The sequence below is a fragment of the Prionailurus bengalensis genome, chromosome B1 (genome assembly GCF_016509475.1).
Source record: "Prionailurus bengalensis isolate Pbe53 chromosome B1, Fcat_Pben_1.1_paternal_pri, whole genome shotgun sequence".
Classification (NCBI taxonomy): Eukaryota; Metazoa; Chordata; class Mammalia; order Carnivora; family Felidae; genus Prionailurus; species Prionailurus bengalensis.
Window position 1 is genome coordinate 38,439,266 of NC_057344.1, and position 21,346 is coordinate 38,460,611.

At 36.7% G+C, this 21,346-nt stretch overlaps 1 protein-coding gene and 1 pseudogene across 4 annotated transcripts in view; both read right to left on the reverse strand.

Moving 5' to 3' along the window:
• The window catches only part of PSD3 (pleckstrin and Sec7 domain containing 3), a 674,080-nt gene that overhangs the window by 50,758 nt on the left and 601,976 nt on the right, over nucleotides 1-21,346 (reverse strand). For all 4 annotated transcript variants that reach the window (XM_043562534.1, XM_043562553.1, XM_043562562.1 and 1 more), the window contains 2 exons: nucleotides 19,588-19,732; nucleotides 4,837-4,980 (listed from right to left, as the gene is read on the reverse strand). In XM_043562534.1, coding sequence (XP_043418469.1) covers nucleotides 4,837-4,980; nucleotides 19,588-19,732 — 289 coding nt within the window. The remainder of the gene's footprint in view (nucleotides 1-4,836; nucleotides 4,981-19,587; nucleotides 19,733-21,346) is intronic.
• Nucleotides 8,486-10,959, reverse strand: LOC122472750 (annotated as a pseudogene).

Below are 21,346 nucleotides of genomic sequence, written 5' to 3' on the forward strand. Positions count from 1 at the left end.
TTTTCTAGATTTAAAATATTCTGTTCCAAGCTTCTTATATGTCTTGTTATAATGGACATTTGTTGTTTCTAAAATGGAATTTCCTAGCCATGTGGCTGGTGTGGGTCCTAACAGTCTTAAGCCATAAGTATATGCTACTCTAGGTTGCAATTGAGGAGAGAAAACTTACTGAATTCTAGCTCATTAAGCCAAGGGGACATTATTTTGCATTTGGCTTGAGCCATCAGGGAAGTGGAATTTTTTATTTGCTAGATTAGAACCTGAAAACAGACACCTGGAAGTATCCACTTTCTAAACATGAAGGGATTGCTGAGTCCAACGCCCATGTTCAAAGATTTAACTAAGACACAAAGCATATACAACTGGCTGCACCTATTATACTAGGGATGGCAAACTCAAATGCATTCAGGGGCTGGGCCAACACATAATGTGGAAACCTACCGGATGTGATATAATAGGGAGTAGTGGAGAAGAGACTGCTGATCCTCTCTGAGTGCATATAAATTAGAACGAAAACAAATATAGCACTGTGCTGGTCAAACAAAACTGCTGACATTAGGTCTGTTGGCTACATTAAATTCATTGGCATTGTATTGGCCACCAAGTTTCCACCTGGCTCTAAAATGAACCTCAGAAACCTCTATTAACCTGGCCCTAAATAATTCCTCTTCTGTAAATCTCATACAGCCCAGTCATGTTTTTAAACAGTTTGGGCTGCTACACAGTCTCCCTTTCCCTACTTAGGCTTAAGGATGAATTATTTGAGCTGTTGAAAACATCTTGTTACATGAAATACTGGGAGTAAACAGTATCTACACTTTCTAATTGCCATTGTTTTTAAAGCTAAAGAAACAAAGCCAAATGTATGGGGCTAACTACCAAGCTATCAAGTTTTTATATCTAATACAAATCATCCATCTGTCCCATATCTTGAAAAATTTCCAAATGCACCAGCAGCATGGAGATCAATTTAGACATTTTGAAGTGAAATGGGAACTGAATTAAGTAGAAATAAGTTAATTTATAAAGAAGCGAGGCTATTTCTGATATTTATTTTTTGAAATTGGAAAATGATGATGAGTTTCTTAACAGAGACTTGTTAGGTCTAACCAATCTTTCAAAAGTAAGTTTAGGTTCCAAGTGAACTCTTCTGAAAAATTAACAGTCATGGCTTGGAGGTACAAATCCAATCAAATACAAACAACCTCTCTTCCCCCTGTCAACAGAGAGACAGGCACAGATGTAGTCAATTATAGCCCATTCTGAGTGTAGTTCGCTGCTTTAAGTAAAAGAGAATCTTTTTCTTATAGGCTAAAGCTAGTAAGATAAATGGAAGTCTCTTTGTTCTCTGTAGACTTTTTATAGACTTTAAAACAAAACAACAACAAAAAACTCACACTCTGAACCTACTTATTTACTATAATTTCTAATAAGTTACTGTCAGTCAGACTTTGAAGGCACAGAAAGAGCTATGAATTTGGCCTACAATGAAGACTGTTGGTACTCAAAGCAACTTGGGATATAAACAACTGAAATGTGTAAAGGGAGGAACAACTCCCAGTGTAATCACCAAAAGCTTAACATTCTAACAAAATAAAGGCATTTTTCCTTATCAAGTATAAAAATTGTAAGAATTTCCTATGGTCTGAAACCACAGGGAGGTCCCTATTACAGGAGTAGGTGAAAGAGCTAATTTTTGCCTGTTATTCTTACTGGTGACAGGATGCAGATGGGATTAAAGCTCCCCTTCCTGTCACTGCCCACTTGAGATTCACACTGAATTGCAGACACTGTTCTTACCTGCCTATCAGATTTGTTTGCAGGGCAGCTACTAAGCTGTCTCAGAGAACTACTTTCTTTGATGTTATCTTTTATATATAATAATAAAATTCCATGCATTCATTCAACAAATATACATTTGTTGGAACCTATGTTCCAGAAGCCTGAGGATAGAGAAGTGAACAAAATATACAAAATGATCAATAAAAAACTCTCATACCCTCTATTCAGGGAATGAGATTAGATTCATTCAGGGAATGAAGCAGTCTGCTAAGAAAATGTTGCTTATGAAGCAGAATGCTTAATGCTATGCAAAAGATCTCCACGAACACACACACAACACAAATTCTGGTGGCTGAAACAATAGCAAAGTGTACCCCACAAGATATATTACCACAAGTTAGTGAAAACTAATAATTCACTTTTTAAAAAGAATTAATTTTATAAACACCTTTTTGGATAGCATCTACTCTTCTACTTTCCTGATAGACATAGGTTAATGCAACTTGAGAGACAATCCAATATGCCTGACATATTAGCATATGAATATGATTTTGATGAGCCAGGGATTGTGTAATACAATTTTCAGGTTCCATGAGGTGACAATGTAATGAAAGCAAGACTGATCCCCACAAAGCTTGGTCTAAATTCCATGTTAGGAAATGAAAATGCTGGTTCTTGCTAGGTTACATTTTCTGAAAAGGGGCACCACAGTAGGTTCAAAAGTATAGAGTGCAGGGGCGCCTGAGTGGCTCAGTTGGTTGAGTGTCTGACTTTGACTCAGGTCATGATCTCGCAGTTGGTGGGTTTGAGTCCCACGTCAGGCTCTGTGCTGATAGCTCAGAGCCTGAAGCCTGCTTTGGATTCTGTGTCTCCCTCTCTCTGCCCTTCCCCTACTCACACTCTGTCTCTCAAAAGTGAATAAATGTTAAAAAATCTTTAAAAAAAGTATGGAGTGCTTCTAGCAGTGACAACTTTTCAATGATCTTGCAGCTACCCCCACCTCCTGTGGACAAACTCTCAGCCTTTAAAGTCAAGGGCTCAAAGTAAGGTGTTGAGTGCTAGACACAGGGGAGTGAGGGTGTTGGGAAATTCAGTTAGTATGTGTGAAAATAAAAGGGCCCATAGCTGAAAGCCACTCAAAGTGTGAAGAATTATGATTGCTTTCTGAGAAACTCCCATTTCTCAAGAATGAACAAACCTGGGGAAAGATGAGCTCCTTAGTTTTTTGTTTTGTTTTGTTTTTTACAAAATATTTTTCAAGTCTTTTGCTGGTGAGGCTTCTACAGTTTTTGCTAATAAACTTTTACCTTTACTAAAAGAATGACTTTTCTTCATCTGCCCACAGCAAGAACTTGCTTGGCCATAAAGAATGCTAGAACATGGATCTGCACTGGATAAAATGCCACATCTTATAACAGAAATTTTATAACTCAGGGAGATACTTTTTTAAGCTTCCATGAAATCCTATCCAATTCAATATGCAAGCATACAGCAAAGATTAGAAATGAACTTGAGGTCTCTGTATTCCCAAGAACTCACCATCTTGAACAGGGGGAGGTGTTATGGAATCTACCATAGATACAAAGACATACTGAAAAACTTTAACATAAAACCAACTGTGGCAAGGACTGTAACAGATTAAACCCAATTAATTAGTTTAGAATTGACTTTTTAAAAAAAATAAATGTTTATTTATTTTGAGAGAGAGCGAGCAGGGGAAGGGCAGAGAGAAGAGAGACAGAGAGAGAGAATCCCAAGCAAGCTCTGCACTATCAGCACATAGGCTGACCCGGGGTCTTGATCTCATGAACTGTTTGATCTTGAACTGAGGGAAAAGCAAGAGTCAGATGCTTAACTGACTGAACCACCCAGGCACCCCGAGTAGTCTTTTCATAGGAGGTATTTGAGCTGCATCTTGAAAGCTGAACAGGACTTTCAGGAATGAAGATGAGGGGAGGGGCATTTGGGGCAGAAGAAAGTAGATGAACAAAGGCACAAAGTACACTTGGAGAGAGTAGGCAGAAATGTGACTAACACATAAGGAGGCTGTTGTGGAAAGAAACCAGTGTGGTAGAAAGACAGAAGGAACCCAAATCCTCTGAGATTAAGGATTAGGACTTTACTCATAAGATAAATTTTGGGGGGAGTCTTAGGAGAACCTCAAGGGCAGCTGCTAAACAGAGGAATGCCACTGTCTGGGTTAAGCCTTAGAAAACTAGTTGTCAGGCTCTGTGCTGACAGCTCAGAGCCTGGAGCCTGCTTCAGATTCTGTTCCCCCTCTCTTTGCCCCTCACTCTCTCATGCTCTCTTTCTCTCTCAAAAATAAATAAACATTAAAAAAATTAAAAAAGAAAAACTAACTGTCACAAGAGAACTAAAGAGACACAGGAGGCTACCACCACATTCAGGTGAGAGATGAAAAACCCAGGACTTGAGCAGAGGAAGTATAAGAGCAATTGCCTATGGTAAGGAAGAGACAGAAGTGAAACACTAGAGTGGCTGAGCACTGGGATTTAGCTCCTGATTAGATACTGGGGGGCTGCAGGGGCCAGGAGGAGGGTGCTCAAATGAGTCTAAGTTTCAAGCTTTAGGAAGAAACAGGATGATAAGATGAGAATGAAGGAGATGAAGGATAGAAAGTAACACAGACTATAACAGATACTTCATGTCACCCTATAGCTCATTTCCTCCACTGTATTTTTATTTTTTATTTTTTTGACTCAAACTCTGCTGGAAGAGATATAGACACATAGAAAGCAGCTGCCCCATTCTGGCATTGTTTTTTCTCACAGCAGGCACACATTATCCCAACCAGGCAGGCTGTTTGCTTTTAAGCACATAAACTAACATTATTTTTTGATGTTTGTTTGATGCTTAAATAGAATCCTGAGCATGAGGGGCCACCATGATCTAGACCATGCCCAGAGCTCCCAAGTTAGAGGCAGGGTCAAGGTATACTTCCCATAGTTGCAGTAGCCAAAAAAAAAAGTCTCATGGAAAAAAATCATAAAATAACTTAGGTATAGGCATTTATTACATTTAGGTTCAACATACCTCAAATTCCAGATAGTGATCTTTCAGTCTGTATTCATCTATCTCCTTGGCTTTAACTTTCTTATCCGGGGGATATGAGCGGTGTTCAGCCAGCTCAGTGGTAATCTGCTTCAGTTTGCTTTCATGAGATTTCAGCTGTTCCTCCTGCAGGATTTTATTAAGCTATTTAGCATCAGAAAATAATTCATAGAGTACTTTTCAATAAAAAAATCATAGAGTGCTTTTAAAATCCCTTATGATGAATGACTTTAATTCATCAAAACAGTCCAATGTGCCTCTGCTGCCACATCTTACCAACTTTCTCATGCTAGTATTCACGTATACCTTTACAAACTGACAACAGGCCCCTTGTTATAAAACCAAATACTTTCAGAGCCCCTTATCAAATATACCGGTCATGAAGTTGAGAACAGGCTTCCTAACAGATAATCCAAAAGGCAAAGTACCAGTTAAGCACTTAGAGTCCCAGATAATTTGGCTTTTCTATTTCCTGTCCAATCAGTAATGCTGCTAATTTCCCCGTCTGTCACAATGAATGAAAAGTCTCTCTGCTTAGTTTTTCTTTTTCCTTTTTGAGACGAGCAATGTCACCAAGAAATAATTCTCTGAAAGCTATCTGAAGATATTCTAAAAAATGCATATGCCTATGCTTTTTCCCTCCAAAGTAGTAGAGGTTCTAACTTCTTTCAAAATCTTATTGATCCAAAGTAGTAATTCAAATAAATGTTCCTATAGAGAAATTATTGCCTGAACAGCGTCACTATAGGCACCATGCACCAATGCAACATGGTTGATCCTATGCCAAAGAATTTACATACTAGGGGCAACATTTTTATCACCTCATAATAATGAAAGACACCATCAAACCCTCTGGCAACATTTTAAAAATGAAACAAAAACATTGGAATTTTCTTGCATTCCTAAAGTTATATGACTGCTTTGTTTACTATTCTGCATTCACATATATATCATCCAAATTCTTGATTATAAATTTCACATGTACAATAAGAAATAAATGAATAAAGTAAATGAAAAGGAAATGATTAAACTAGGCGATAAATACAATTTGTATAATAACACCATAATTTCTTTTTCTTTTCTTTTCTTTTTTTTTTAAGAGCAGACAAAAGGAATTTCCCTCCTTCGTGAAGTTCTTACTTTAGGACTTATCAATTTGTACTCTTCATAAAAGGCATGGCAATGAGAAAAAAAATGAGTTGTTTCCCCCTGCTTCCAGAATTCATGTCACCCTAGATGATCACGAGAAGAGTTAAACGTAAAAAATTAACATGTACAACACATCATCACAATTCCCAGTTGAATTCTTTCCATATGACATTTTTGTAAATTAAAATTACTAAATCCAAGATCAGTAAGTAGTTGCCAGGTGATGAAGAATTTAAACCTTAAAGTAACTATATAATTAATCTGGCAACTTAACCTCGCAATTCAAACCTAGTTGGATAATTCAGAGGTGAAAAATCCCAACAATTTTAATCTATGATGTAGGAGTACATTGACAAACAGTAAAACCTTGGTTTGAGAGCATAATTTGTTCCAGAAACATGCTTGTAATCCAAAGCATTTGTATATCAAAGTGGATTTCCCCGTAAGAAATAATGGAAACTCAGAGATTCGTGTATCATGCTGACTGATTTGTGGATAATGACTCATACCTGTAGCCCAGGAATAAATCCCACTTGATCGTGGTGGATAATTCTTTTTATGTACTGTATAGAATTTGTATTGCTAGCATCTTGTTGAGAATTTCATCAGGGATGTTGATCTATAATTCTCCTTTTTAGTGGGGTCTCTGGTTTTGGAATCAAGGTAATCCTGGCCTCACTGAATGAGTTTGGAAGTTTTCCTTCCATTTCTTTCTTTTTTTCTTTCTTTTTTTTCATCTGTAATAGTCATTTTTTTTTAATTTAAATTTTGGTAAACATAACAGCACAATATTGGTTTCACGAGTAGAATTCAGTGATTCATCACTTATATACAACACCCAGTGTGCATCACATCAAGTCACCTCTTTAATGCCCATCACCCATCTAGCCCATCTCCCACCCACCTCCTCCCATCAACACTCAGTTTGTTCTCTAGTATTAAGAATCTTTTGTGGTTTGTTTCCTTTTCTTCTCTTCCCACCCTTCCTTACCATATGCTCATCTGTTTTGTTTCTTAAATCCACATGGGTGAAATCATATGGTATTTGTCTTTCTCTGACTGACATATTTCGCTTAGCATAATATTTTCTATCTCTGCCCACATTGTTGAAAATGGCAAGATTTCATTCTTTTTGATGGTTGAGTAATATTCCATTTTATATAATATATATTATTTTATGTTTAAAAATTTTATATATTAAATATATATTTATACTCATATATTATTTTATATATATATATATCACATCTTCTTTATCTATTCATCAATTAATGGACATTTAAGCTCTCTCCATAGTTTGGCTATTGTTGATAATGCTGCTGTAAACACTGAGGTGCATGTACCCCTTTGAATCTGTTATTTTGTATCCTTTAGGTAAATACCTAGTAGTAAAATTCCTGGATCAGAGGGTAGTCCTATTTTTAGTTTTTTGAGAAACCTCCACATACTGTTCTCCAGCATGGCTGCACTAGTTTACATTCCCACCAACAGTGCAAGAGGGCTCCCCTTCCTCCACATCCTTACCAACACCTGTTGTTTCTTGTGTTGTTAGTGTTAGCCATTTTGAAAGGTGTGAGGTGACATCTCATCATGGTTTTGATTTGTATTTCCCTGATGATGTGAGATGTTGATTATCTTTTCATGTGTCTTTTTAGCCATCTGGATATCTTCTTTGAAAAAGTGTCTATTCATGGCTGCTGCCCATTTCTTAGTGCTGCCCATTTCTTAAGTTGTTTGGTTTTTGGGTGTTGAGTTTGGTAAGTTCTTTATAGATTTTGGATACTAACCCTTTATCTTATGTCATTTACAAATATCTTCTCCCATTCTGTTGGCTTTTGTTGACTGTTTCCTACCCTGTACAGAAGGTTTAATCTTGATGAAATCCCAGTAGTTCATGTTTGCTTTTGTTTATTCATGGCGAATCATTCTTTTAATGTTCTTTAAATGCACTGTTGAATTTGATTTGCTAGTACCTTGTTGAGAATTTTTGCATCCAGATTCATCAGGGATATTAGTCTCTAACTCTCCTTTTGAGTGGGGTCTTTGTCTGGTTTTGGAATCAAGGTAATGGTGGCTTCCTAGAGTGAGTTTGCTTTACTTCCATTTCTATTTTTTGGAACAGTTTGAGAAGAATAGGTATCAACTCTACAAATTCCCCTGGGAAGCCATCTGGCCCAGGACTCTTGTTTGTTGGGAGACTATTGATAACTGTTTCAATTTATTTGCTGGTTATGGGTCTGTTCAAGTTTTCTATTTCTTCCTGTTTCCGTTTTGGTGGTTTACGAGTTTCTAGGAATTTGTCCATTTTTTCCAGGTTGCCCAGTTCATTGGCATATAATTTTTCATAGTATTCTCTTATAATTGTTTGTATTTCTGTGGTGTCAGTTGTGATGTCCTCTTTCATTTGTGATTTTATCTATTTGGGTCCTTTCTCTTTTCTTTTTGATAAGTCTGGCTAAGGGTGTATCAATTTTATTTATTCTTTCAAAGAAGCAGCTCTTACTTTCATTGATCTGGTCTACTTTCTTTTTTGTTGTTTCTATATAATTTATCTGTGCTGGCTTTAGGCTTCATTTGCTACTTATTTTCTAGCCCCTTTAGCTGTAAGATTAGGTTGTATATTTGGAACTTTTCTTGCTTCTTGAGATAGGCCTGAATTGCAATGTACTTTACTCTTAGGACTGCCTTTGCTGCATCCCAAAGTGTTTGGATTGCCATGTTTTCATTTTCATTTGCTTCTATGTATTTTTTAATTTCCTCTTTAATTTCTGGTTAACCCATTCATATTTAGTAGGAAGTTCTTTAACCTCCATGTATTTGAGGGCTTTCCAAAATTTTTCTTGTGGTTGACTTAAAGTTTCACAGCTTTTGGTCTGAAAATATTCACAGTATGATCTCAATCTTGTACCAGTTGAGGCCTGATTTGTGACCCAGTATGTGATCTATTCTGGAGATTGTTCCATGGGTACTTTAAAAGAATGTATATTCTCCTGCTTTAGTGTGAAATGCTCTGAATATATAACACTATGTTTCCTTTATATGGTATTATAATAAACATTCTATAAAACTGTTAGTTTAAATCTTAGATAAGAATAAGGTCTGTTTTGAGAACAGCATTTATTATTGCTCAAAAATATTTCAAAAATGTTGCAGATTTTAAGGTATTTGGCTTGGTATACAATAAATAACTGTGAATAATGTTTTAAAAAGAGAAAGTAAATTTTAAAAAAATTTCTCTTTTAAAAAGAGAAAGTAAATTTTCTCTACCTGCTAACTTACTGGACCTTTTGATTGAGAATGTTATTCAAGTTTTCTAAAATGACAACTTTGAGTATACATTAAACATCTCTAAAACATGTACTTACTTAAAAAACAGTACTGTCATGACATGCATTTATGATACTGTCCAGATTTAGATAAAAGTAAATGAGAAACGAAAAGGCCTTGAACGTTATTAATCCTTTACCATGTGAAAAGTAAAAATATTAGCAGAATATTCACTAAGTATAATGAAAATATTATCTGGTTTCTATGCCACACTATTAGTTATACCAACTAATGTGGGATTTATTTGATGAATTGCATTAAGCTCTCAGAACATTTGCTGCAACTCAGGTAGAAAGAAGCAAGGACATCACATACTATGTTATTCTGTAGTCAAGTAAGATATTGCAACTAATAAATGTCAATCTTCACATCTGAAATCACCTAGACATTATTGTTAGAGTAAGACATATTTGGAAGAGTTTCTGTATAGAAGGTTTTTTTAGACTGACATACAACTGGGTAAACTCAGATTTCTTTGGTTCAACAATGCCTCATCTCCACTGCATAAAGCCTGGTCTCCAGTTCCACTATCCAATGCCTGCCTTACATTAAGTTGTATTTTGTTAGCACTGCATAAAGCAATTATGTTATGAAAGACCTCTAGGTTACTATATTCAAATTAACAGCTGGTTTCATTAATGTTCCTAGAGCAACAGAACCCTCTCCAATAATTTTCAGGTTGATAAATTTGATTTTCCAAGTATTTTCCAAAACAGGGCAGTGCATGAGTCCAAAAATTTGTTCAAAAATGCCCAAACAAGTGTTCCCCTGGTGGGAAGTTCCAGCAATTCCAACCATAACTAGACCATAGGGAGAAGAAGCACATTTTCAATCTATGGGAATCTAGTGGGACTGAGAAAAAGACATTCTTCTTTCACTAGTGACAGCAGATTAAGGCTCATACTTTTTGCTCCACTCAGAGTAGTCTATCACATTTTGTTCAGAGGTACTGTAAGAAAATGTAAGCTTCACATCATGCCACAAGTGTGGTGGGCCCCTATTCATCTTGAGGTGGTCCCAGAAAAGGATTCTGAGAATTAAAAAGTTCAAAGAACAAGTGACAGGATTCTGCTAATTGACAAAAATTGACTTTTTCAGTTTTTTAATCTTCTTTTTCCTGCCATCAAAAGAGTCTAATGTCCTCTGTCTTAATTAGCTCTGGTATTTCCTTCAACTTGTAATTGTTTTTTCCAATAATCCTTTGTATGCTGAATAAGATTATGTTTTTCAATAGCTGGAGGTATAATTACCCTGTGTTGTGTTTTTCAGTAGCTGGAGGTATAATTACCCAGTGTTGCCAAGGACTTAAATATGACTTCTAAATGGACTTTCTTATGCCTCAAAAGTTCTTTTACACTTTGACTGTATACTGATTTGCACAAATGGCATCTTGGCGGTCCTCAGGCCACACCAGGCGATTGGTGATGGTGTCGCATAGGGCCATGATACCGTCACTGTCCAGAGGTTGAGCAGGGTATGACAGCCCTCCATTCTGGGTAGCAGAGCCCAACATCTTAACCCTCCAAAATGAAGGGAGAGGATGATGCAGTAATGTCATCCCTTTAGGCCCACTTGGGTCGGTACCTTGGCCCATAATTTCAAAATATAAAAATTTTATATCGAGGGGGAATAATTAAAAAGACTACCAGAAAGTGAATAATTATGGACAACAAATTAAGATTATGTAATATCATTGTACATTAAAAAACGATAATCAGAAATTATGAGTCAAATGTAATATCTTAGGGATTTGTTATAATGTACACCTTAAAAGCCAACCAAGGAAAACTAAAATACAAGTCTAAAGCCATCGAAGTAAAAAGAACAATAAAAAGTTTTTAAAAAGCAAGGTACATCAGTGGAAAAAAAACAAGAAGGGTGGCAGGAACAAGTGTAGTAGATGAAAGATGAGATTCATTTTTATTTTATTTTATTAAAAAAAAAATTTTTTTTTCAACGTTTATTTATTTTTGGGACACAGAGAGACAGAGCATGAACGGGGGAGGGGCAGAGAGAGAGGGAGACACAGAATCGGAAACAGGCTCCAGGCTCTGAGCCATCAGCCCAGAGCCCGACGCGGGGCTCGAACTCACGGACCGCGAGATCGTGACCTGGCTGAAGTCGGACGCTTAACCGACTGTGCCACCCAGGCGCCCTGAGATTCATTTTTAAATAGCAACTAAAACAAAATAAAAAACCTAACAAAATGCCAGAAAATTAGAGGAGAAGAAAACAAAGAAATCTGCTTTGAGATTTTACCCAAACTTGTCACTTGTACACTCATAATACTGAAAGTAAATGAAAACAATGCTTCCATAGCTTTTATTGACAACTTCTCATTCATCTTTTTGTTTCATTCTCCAAAAACACTGCAGACTGTGCTATGGACTTGAATGCTTGTGTCCCTTCAAAATTCCTATGTTGAAACCTAGTGTGGCTATCTTTGTAGATGGAGCTTCTAGGAAGTAACTGAGGGCAAATGAGGTCCTAAAGATAGGGCCCTGACCTGATAGGATTAGTGTTCTTAGAAGAAGAGACATCACAGAGCACATTCTCTCTCTGGGCACAAACTCTGAAAAAGACCATGTGAGAATGTAGAAGAAAGAGGGCCATCTGCAACCCAAAGGGAGAGCCCACACCAGCCCCCAATGCTGCTGCCACCTTGATCTAGGGCTTCTGGTCTCCAGAACTGTGGGAAAAACGTTTCTGTCATTTAAGCCAACCAGTCCATGGTATTTTTTATAGCAGCCAGAACTAAGAAGAATGTATCAATAGCTTTTTCCTTTCAAAGTAATTTCTTTTGTGTATTTACTGAAACATGTAAATTATTTAATAGAATGTTTGACAAAAGATATTGGGTGATCAGACCGCTTCAAAAAATAAAAACATGATGCATTTTTTCTTTGTTTAATAAAATGTTTCAGATATACAAAAAGTCATATTGAATGATATGTAAAAAATGCTCATTTATCTAACGGCTGGTTTAAGAAAAAAATAAGAAATCATTTGAAACTCCCTGCATTTATTTATCTACTCATCTCATCTTTTTCTATGCTACTCCTATACAAATAGAAGACTCCATAGAAATAGTATGTTCTACAGGTTTTTATAGTTTGTAAGGCTTCCTTTATGATTGTCTTTTCATTCAACAGGTTTTTAAGATTTATTCACATATGTGCTCTAGTTCCTCAAAGTATACTGTTCCATTGTAGGACATTCTACAATTTCATTGAAGGATGCTTAGGTTGTTTTCAGATTTCTTGAGGCTATTATAAATGATACTACATTGAACATGCTGCCTAGTGAATATGGGAAAGAATTGTCCTACAGTACAATCACCAAGAGGTAGATTTTTGGGGTTTAGAATATGCACATCTTTAAGGTGACATTAACTTGTTTTTTAAAGTGTTTCTACCAGGTTACATTCTCATTGTAGGCTTGAAATTCACATTGTTCTATACCCTTGCCAAAATTTGATATTTACTCAAAACCAGTGTTATTCCAGGTATCACAATGTCTTCCACTTGTGCACTACTATAGCACTTAAAAACGTCTATGCTACATACTTATTACAAAATATACTCTGACTTCTGTGTAAATCTTATCTTCTTTACTGATTATAAGCTCTTTGAAGGCAGAAAGGGTCATTTTTCCCCCTTTCCTCAAATCCTCCAGTGTTTAGTACTAAGCAGAGAAAACAGTATATGGCATAATTTTTGTATAGTACTGGAATAATTCTGATAGATTCTTTAAGTTCTCATTAGCTAAGAGCAAAGACCATCATCTTAGCTATTTTTATAATGTCCACATACCTAATACAGTACTTGATATATAGGTTCTTCAGTCAAGAGTAACTGATTAAATGATTTTAAAAAAGTGGGGGAGACATAGAGGGGAGGACTCAAGAGTGTTTCCTTCGTGCTGTTCTAAAGCTGATAGATGATTTAGAAAGTAATGACATTTCTAGGAATCTTCTAAGAAATTTACAGGTCAAATTGCTAAATACTGCAGCCTTATAAAACCCAAGATGTATGGAATTTAGAATAAAGAACATCTGCCTTGAGTCAGTTTGAGGTATTATTGAAGGCACTATCAGAAAGATTTCATGTTTAAAAGATTTAAAGACTTTAAACAGTGTAGTGAGCTGCTGCATAACTTCAAAATGATTTAACTGTTGATTACTTAAAATATGTTAAGTAGAGACCTTTAAGAAATGAATACAAAACAGTGTAGTTACCATTTAAGGTGATGCCAAGGAGTTTAGACCACACCTTGTTGGCTAAAGTGAGTCAATTAACATTAAATGACCGTAATTACATGAGTCATATTTTAGCTGCAACTGTGAAGGATGGATTGGAGAAAAGCAAGATTGGAAGAAGAGCAATATTAAGTGGTTATGTGAATAGTTTGCAAGAATTTTCCAAAGTGGAGTGTGTGCAACCCAGGCAAGATCATCCACTGGAAAGAATTTTAAAAATCAGCATTGGGATATAATTCACATACCACACAATTCACCCATTTAAAGTGTATAATTTAATGTTTTTTAGTATAGTCATGGGGTGGTGCAACCATCACTACAATTTAATTTTATGACATTTTAGTTCCCCTAAAAGTGTCTTTTTGGAATGGAATCAACAATATGTTTCTTCTGTGACTGGTTTCATTGTTTTGTTTTTTTTGTTTTTTTTTTTTTTTTACAACTGAATACTATCCCATTGTATGGATATATCACATTTTATTTATCTATTCATTAGCTGACAGCCATTTACACCTTTGGCTGTTATGAATAATGCAGCAATGGACATTTGTGTGAAAGGTTTTATGGGGTGTATGTTTTCATTTAACCCTATGTTTAATCATTTGATAAACCATCAAACTGTTTCCCCAAGTACCTGCATTCATAGTATATTCGTATCAGCAACATATCAAAGTTGCAATTTCTCCATACCTTCACCATAACATTAGTTTCCTTAGAAGATTTTTTTTGAATTATGGCAGCCCTAATGAGTGTAAAATGATACCTACTGGTTGATCTGTATTTTCCTAATGACTAATGATGTTCAGCAGTTTTTCATGTTGTATTGATAATAGAACATGTAGTATATTTTATAAAAATATATACATATATTGGAGGATATCTGCTCAAATATTTAGTATTAATAAAGTGAATGATCAAAAAAGTTCAGAGACCAGTGATCTAAGTGAAAGATGACAAACGCCAGAATTAATGGATGTGGGTAGGGTATGAAAATAACTGGATTTGTGACTAAAGTATGAAATGGAGTGGGATAGGAAGGATGTGGTTCTGGCCAGTATGGGACACAATTACAAGGATGACTTCCTCCTCTGAAGTCCCACTGCCCCTAATGCCTGTTGGTGGAGGTCACTGAGAGAATGCAACCCTGCCTGACAGGCAAGCTGGACGTGGGCAGCTGGAGGCTCCTCACCTCCTTCCCATTCATGGAATGTGCATTTCACTTATTTCCCTGATCTATAAGCTGCCCCAAGGACATGGTCTTCAAATAGTAATGTGTTTTTGAGACCATCCGAATGGTATACATGATTGAGCTCAATTAAGGCTCTATATAGATTATGATACCAACAGATGTGTGCAAAGATCTACTCATCTTGTGCCACCCAACACAGGTTTCTTAAGTAAGTTCTCTTGCTTATTAAAACTACTACCTACCAATGTGAAGAGGTCTACTTTTTTCCTCAGTCTCTCCTTGCCCTCTGTGTTCAGAAGCCAGTTTACGAATGAACTCTGCCGCACTCATCTGGCCCTGGGCATTACTGCCCTAATGGTCAAACCACAGGGTAAAATGAGGGGTGAGAAACAAGAACAGGGCTTTCCTTTGTTTCCAAGGCCTGGCCCTCAACAGTTAACATTCAGTGATAAAACTAATCACTGATTATTGACTCAAATAATCATTGATCATTGATTCAGATCTTTACAGGAGAATGGCTGAAATTCTAAGAAAACAGAACTAGATATCAGGAAATGGTAATTTCATGAGGTATCGGTGAGACAGAGCAGGAATTGGACTCAGGTTTCCTAACCTGACTGAGAAATCTAGCATTCCTTATCTTCTTCATAAGGAGAAAACACAAAAGTTAAAACTCTATGTCTCTTGAGTAGCACACCTTGCAGGAATGTGAGGGAGGATGCTTACTGAAAGGAACATATTTACTACCATGACTGGTGAAGACCAGACCAAACCAGTCTGCACCAAGATGGACCCCAGTGCTGAACTTTCACTGACTTCTTCTCTCATTATAATACTAAAAGTCATATCCAGGGGTGGAGATTTAACATGTTAATTAGACATGCGATGTATGAAGACACATGGCATTTTAGACCCCTGCCTCTATGCTTTGACATTACCCTTTCCCCACCCAAGTTTCTGATAAAAACTCTCCCTGACCTTGCCTTGGGGTGGGGGGTCAGCCTGAGGACACTTCTTTGTGCTGCTTCCCTATGCTTAAGCATAAGCTCCAATAAAGCCTTGCTGGAAATTCCCATTTAGCCTCTTGTCAATTTCTATTGCTGAGCGAGCCCAAGGGCCCAGTTCAGTTTCACACATCTCCAGCTAAGTAGTGAAGGGGAGGGGAGGGATTGTAGGGAGTACAGTGCAGTGCCTCTAAGTATGATCTTCACTGTTCACAGGCTGGACACCTGCTGTGTCTTAAAACATTCATGTGCCTGGGACCCTGACCCAGACCTTACCAGCCTGGGGTAGGGGGGCTGGGATATGTGCACTTTCAACAAGTCCCCAGATCATTATTGTGTATATTAAAGCCTGAAAATGACTACTTTGATGAGTATAAAAGGAGGTCCTGAACAGATCCTGAAGAGGGCTGACCATGAAATCCTAAGTTTAGAGTACTAGTTATACCAGAAGGAGAAATGAAACTTAAATATTCAAACTTGTTCCTCTGCCTCCAAAAGAAGAAAAATATGCTTTGGCAACACTGCCATGAAAACAACTAAAGAAGATAACTCCTACACAGCAGAGTTGTGCAGAGAACCACACTGTACTGATAATGATCAATTTTAATAATGAAGGCTAATATGGTTTGGATAGAAGACAAGAATAATTTATTTTTTTTTCAACATTTATTTTTTTTGGGACAGAGAGAGACAGAGCATGAACGGGGGAGGGGCAGAGAGAGAGGGAGACACAGAATCGGAAACAGGCTCCAGGCTCTGAGCCATCAGCCCAGAGCCTGACGCGGGGCTCGAACTCACGGACCGCGAGATCGTGACCTGGCTGAAGTCGGACGCTTAACCGACTGCGCCACCCAGGCGCCCCCAGACAAGAATAATTTAAATAAAAGTTTACAAATGACCAGGTGATGATGAACAGTGTGTCTCTAAAAGCACCAAACAATGTTTTAATTGAATGTTTAGTTTTTTCCTAACACTATTTAATTTTTTTTCCAGCAGGATACTCACATTGTTATACATGTATTTTGTAAACTAAAATTATCCAAGTGTTTCTGGCATTTAGGGCAGTCATAGCCAGGTTGTGGGTGTATGGAGAAAAAGGAAAGATAGCTGGGCTCAAGCAGTGGTTCTCAATAACAGTGAGTAGCAGTGGGGTAGGTTTTAACCCTACAGGACATTTGGCAATGTCTGGAGACATTTTTGGTTGTCACAGCTAGGGGGATGATACTAGCATCTAGTGGGTATAGGCTAGGGATATTGCTAAACAAAAATTCAAAGGATGGTCCCCACAACAAAGAACTATCCAGGCTATAAAGGCAGTAGTGTTAAGGTTGGTAACACCAGGGCAAAATGCCAGGGCTAAACTTGAGGACTAGTCTACAAGATACCGGAAAGCTTGTGGGTGCACATATTCCAGGATTTACTCAAAGTGCACTAAGGCTCCTCCAAAGATATCCCACAAGAGTCTCTATTTGATGTGGAGGGTGTGAACTAACTTCTCTCCCTTTTTCTAAACTATTATTTATCGCATGCTTGATTTTACATATTTGTTTTTAAATTGTCCTATTACTCTCAAAGGCAAAACATCTTTTTCATTTTCAGTAAACAAACACAATGACCTGGACAAAAAACACAGAGCTAGTGAAATAACCTTTAAAAAATCTTAAAAACATTCTAGAACATAGTCCTCATTTAGGCCCATAAAAGCTTGGTGATTTATTTGTGGAAAAGAAAACATCTTTTTTAACAAAGAAATTAGATTCCTGAAACGACCTGGTCATCTTATGTGACATAGGAGCACACTTCTTTTTGGTTATTGCCTTATTTAAAATCTTAACTCCATCATTTTGATCAATTACATAAACAGGGGTGGGTTTTTTTGTTTTTGTTTTTGGTTCTCTGGATTTATGCTCAAAATAAGGAAAGATTAAGAATTTTATGCATTCTATTTTTAGAATGCCTCCAGTGTAAGGCATTTGTTTAAAATAAGAGATTTTATTTTGATAAAAGTGCTTGCTTGCTTAAACTGTTATCCTAAGGATGCTGGGGAACCAGTGAAGCGTCCAAAATCTTACACATGACAAGACCTTTCATTATTTGGCCTCTGCTTACTTCTCCACAGAGGAATGTATCTTGCCTTTTCTCAGTATTTTGTGCTCAAGTCACAGTTGATAATTTATATGTTATGTATCTCAGTGCTTTCTCCTCTAAGCATTTTTGATCCTCTTCTGGGATTTTCTCTTCTGACACCACGCCTAACTGCTATTCATCCTTTAAGTTTAAAATTAGATACCACAATGCCTCTTCCACCTACAAGGCCAGAGGCTAAATGTCCCTTCTTATACTCCCACAGCACTCTGGACTTATACTTCCTGTACTCTAGTCAAACTCTATTACAATTACTTGCATATTTTGTATCCAGAGAGTGTCTGGGTTTCATTTGTCTTTCTGTCTCCAGAGCCTAAAATAGTCTCTGAGGTATAATAGGCACATAATACATATTTATTAAATACATATATCATTGATAATCCATGATATCAGGTATGTAGAGGAGTCAGTTCATATCAAGCCCTGGTTGATTAGAGCCAGATGAAACTATTTCTATTATTGCACCAATAAGAAATTCACAAGGACATCAAACTAGCTTCCAAAATCCTTAACTAGTCAGTGAGAATACAGGCAACACAGACAGGTTTAAAATTGGCAAAACTGGCCTGTACACAATGTCCTTAGAACAGAGTTTTAAGTAAGACAGGAATACAATAAAATATGATCTTTAGAGAGATCAATCTGACAACAGAAGAGAAACTTATGGGACTACATTTGGAACACAGTTCTACTATACATGATCTTGATTAGCTAGAAAAACCCACATGGCCCACTTAGCTCCTCCCTGAGAGTTAGGGAAGTCTCTGCCCCAATGTACTGTGAATAGTGGATCCCTGGGAATATTATTATATACCCAGCATCAAATATAGCCTGGGATATGGGAAGAGCTCAGTAAAATGAAAAAACAAATACATGAATAAAAAGCTTGTTTTCAAGCCAGGATGTCTGGCAGTAGCTACTCATTTAAAAAATATGAGTCAGTACAAACAAAACCAAAAAACTAAGCCTGCCATTTGCAACATCCATGGTGTATAGAAGGTATAACGCTACATGAAATGAGTCAAGACAGAAAAAGACAAATACCACATACTTTCGCTTATATGTGGAATCTAAAAAACAAAACAAACAAATAAACAAACAAATAAGCGAAAGCAGAGACTGACCCATAAATACAGAGAACTAATGGTTCCTAGAGGGCAAGGAGGGGGGGGAGGATGGGCAAAATGGGTGAAGTAGAGTAGGAGGAATAGGCTTCTAGTTATAGAATGAGTAAGTTACAAGGGTGAAAAGTACAGCATAAGCATATAGTCAATGTTACTGTAATAATGTAAGGGTAATGCTCATGGTAGGCAGAGCTATGTTGTACATGTGAAATTAATGTAACATTGTGTGCCAACTATATATTTCACTTAAAAAAATTAAAAACAAAAAAACTAGGCCTGTATGACTGAGTAATAAACTAATATAAATTTTAGAAACGTATTCATAGTATGTGTCCTATGTGTCAGCCACGTGCCAGCTTCCAATATGAAGTGCAAAACCCAGTATACTGCATTTTGCTTTGTTTATGCAATAGATCTTCCAAGGCAAGGTCTTATCCTTGCTGCCAAAATATGGAATATTATTGAAATGAAAATGTTAGTAGGATTATTTTACAAAGTGCTTTTTTCCAAAGTCAAAGCACTATCAAAATGACTTACCTGAGACAATTTTGTTGTAGTAGCAGGCAGAAGTGGACGACTAAACTTCTTCTGAGATCCAATGGCTGCTGGAAATGGTGGTGCAGAAAATACAGCTGCAACACAATTAATTTTGTTTATCCATCCTTGCATTTCCTCTGCACTCCTATGAGAAACAGATAAATTTACATCAGGGTATTTCTCTATCTAAGTGTATCACACCTTGCCCATTTCTCATTATTGATTTAAAATGTTACATAAAGTCATTTATATTTCTTGGTAATTGATCCTTGATAAAATTTCACTGAGATAAACATTTTCAACAGCAATTACCATAGTAATAAAAGGCCCTGGAACCGATGATCATTACAATATAAGGCTGTGATTATTCCTCAAGGAAACAGAAGGGGAAAAAAGCAAAATCACTCGACAATAAATATTAAACCCCTACTTTGTTTGATACTAGACTCAGTCAAACATTAATTTAAAAATTAGCTCCTCTTTCTATCACATAATTCAATTTTAAAATCCAACTGAGGAACAAATTGATAGAATTTAAAAGGAATATAAAAGGAAACAACCACTTGGAAAGTAGCTTTGACAGTTTTCTTGAAAAGTTAACTATATAAATTTATCATAAAATCCAGCAGTTCTATTCCTAGGAATACACCCAAGAGAAATAAAAACATATAGGCACAGAAAGATCTACATGTGAATGTTCACAGCAGCACTATTTATTTATTTATTTATTTATTTATTTATTAAATATATGAAATTTATTGTCAAATTGGTTTCCATACAACACCCAGTGCTCATCCCAAAAGATGCCCTCTTTAATACCCATCACCCACCCTCTCCTCCCTCCCACCCCCCATCAACCCTCAGTTTGTTCTCAGTTTTTAAGAGTCTCTTATGCTTTGGCTCTCTCCCACTCTAACCTCTCTCTCTCTCTCTTTTTTTTTTCCCTTCCCCTCCCCCATGGGTTCCTGTTAAGTTTCTCAGGATCCACAGAAGAGTTAAAACATGTGGTATCTGTCTTTCTCTGTATGGCTTATTTCACTTAGCATAACACTCTCCAGTTCCGTTCACGTTGCTACAAAGGGCCATATTTCATTCTTTCTCATTGCCACATAGTACTCCATTGTGTATATAAACCACAGTTTCTTTATCCATTCATCAGTTGATGGACATTTAGGCTCTTTCCATAATTTGGCTATTGTTGAGAGTGACAGCAGCACTATTTATAAAAGTCAAAAAGGGGAAACAATCCAAATGTCTGTCAACTCATGAATAAATAAAAGAAAAATGTAATATATATCCATACAGTGGAATACTACTTGGTAATAAAGGCATGAAGGGCAGATACATGTTACAACATGGTGAACCCCCAAAACTTTATGGTAGGTGAAAAAAGCCAGATACATTTCATACTATATGTTCCACATACATGAAAAATCCAGAAAAGGCAATACCATAGAGACACAAAGGAGATTAGTGGTATCCAGGTTTGGTGGTGAAATGGGGGGTGACTACAAAATGGGCATGGAGGATCTCTTTGGGGTGATGAAAGTGTTCCAAACTGGATTGTGGTGATGGTGGCACAATTCTGCAAATTTGCTGAAAATTATTGAATTATGTACTTCACACTAGTGAGATTAATGGTATGTAAAGAACTTTCCAAAAGGATGTTAAAAATCCACCTGAAAGGATGTAGAAATCATCTGATTTCATTAACATACTTTCAACTTTTAACATACTTTTAACTTGTATGTCATATATT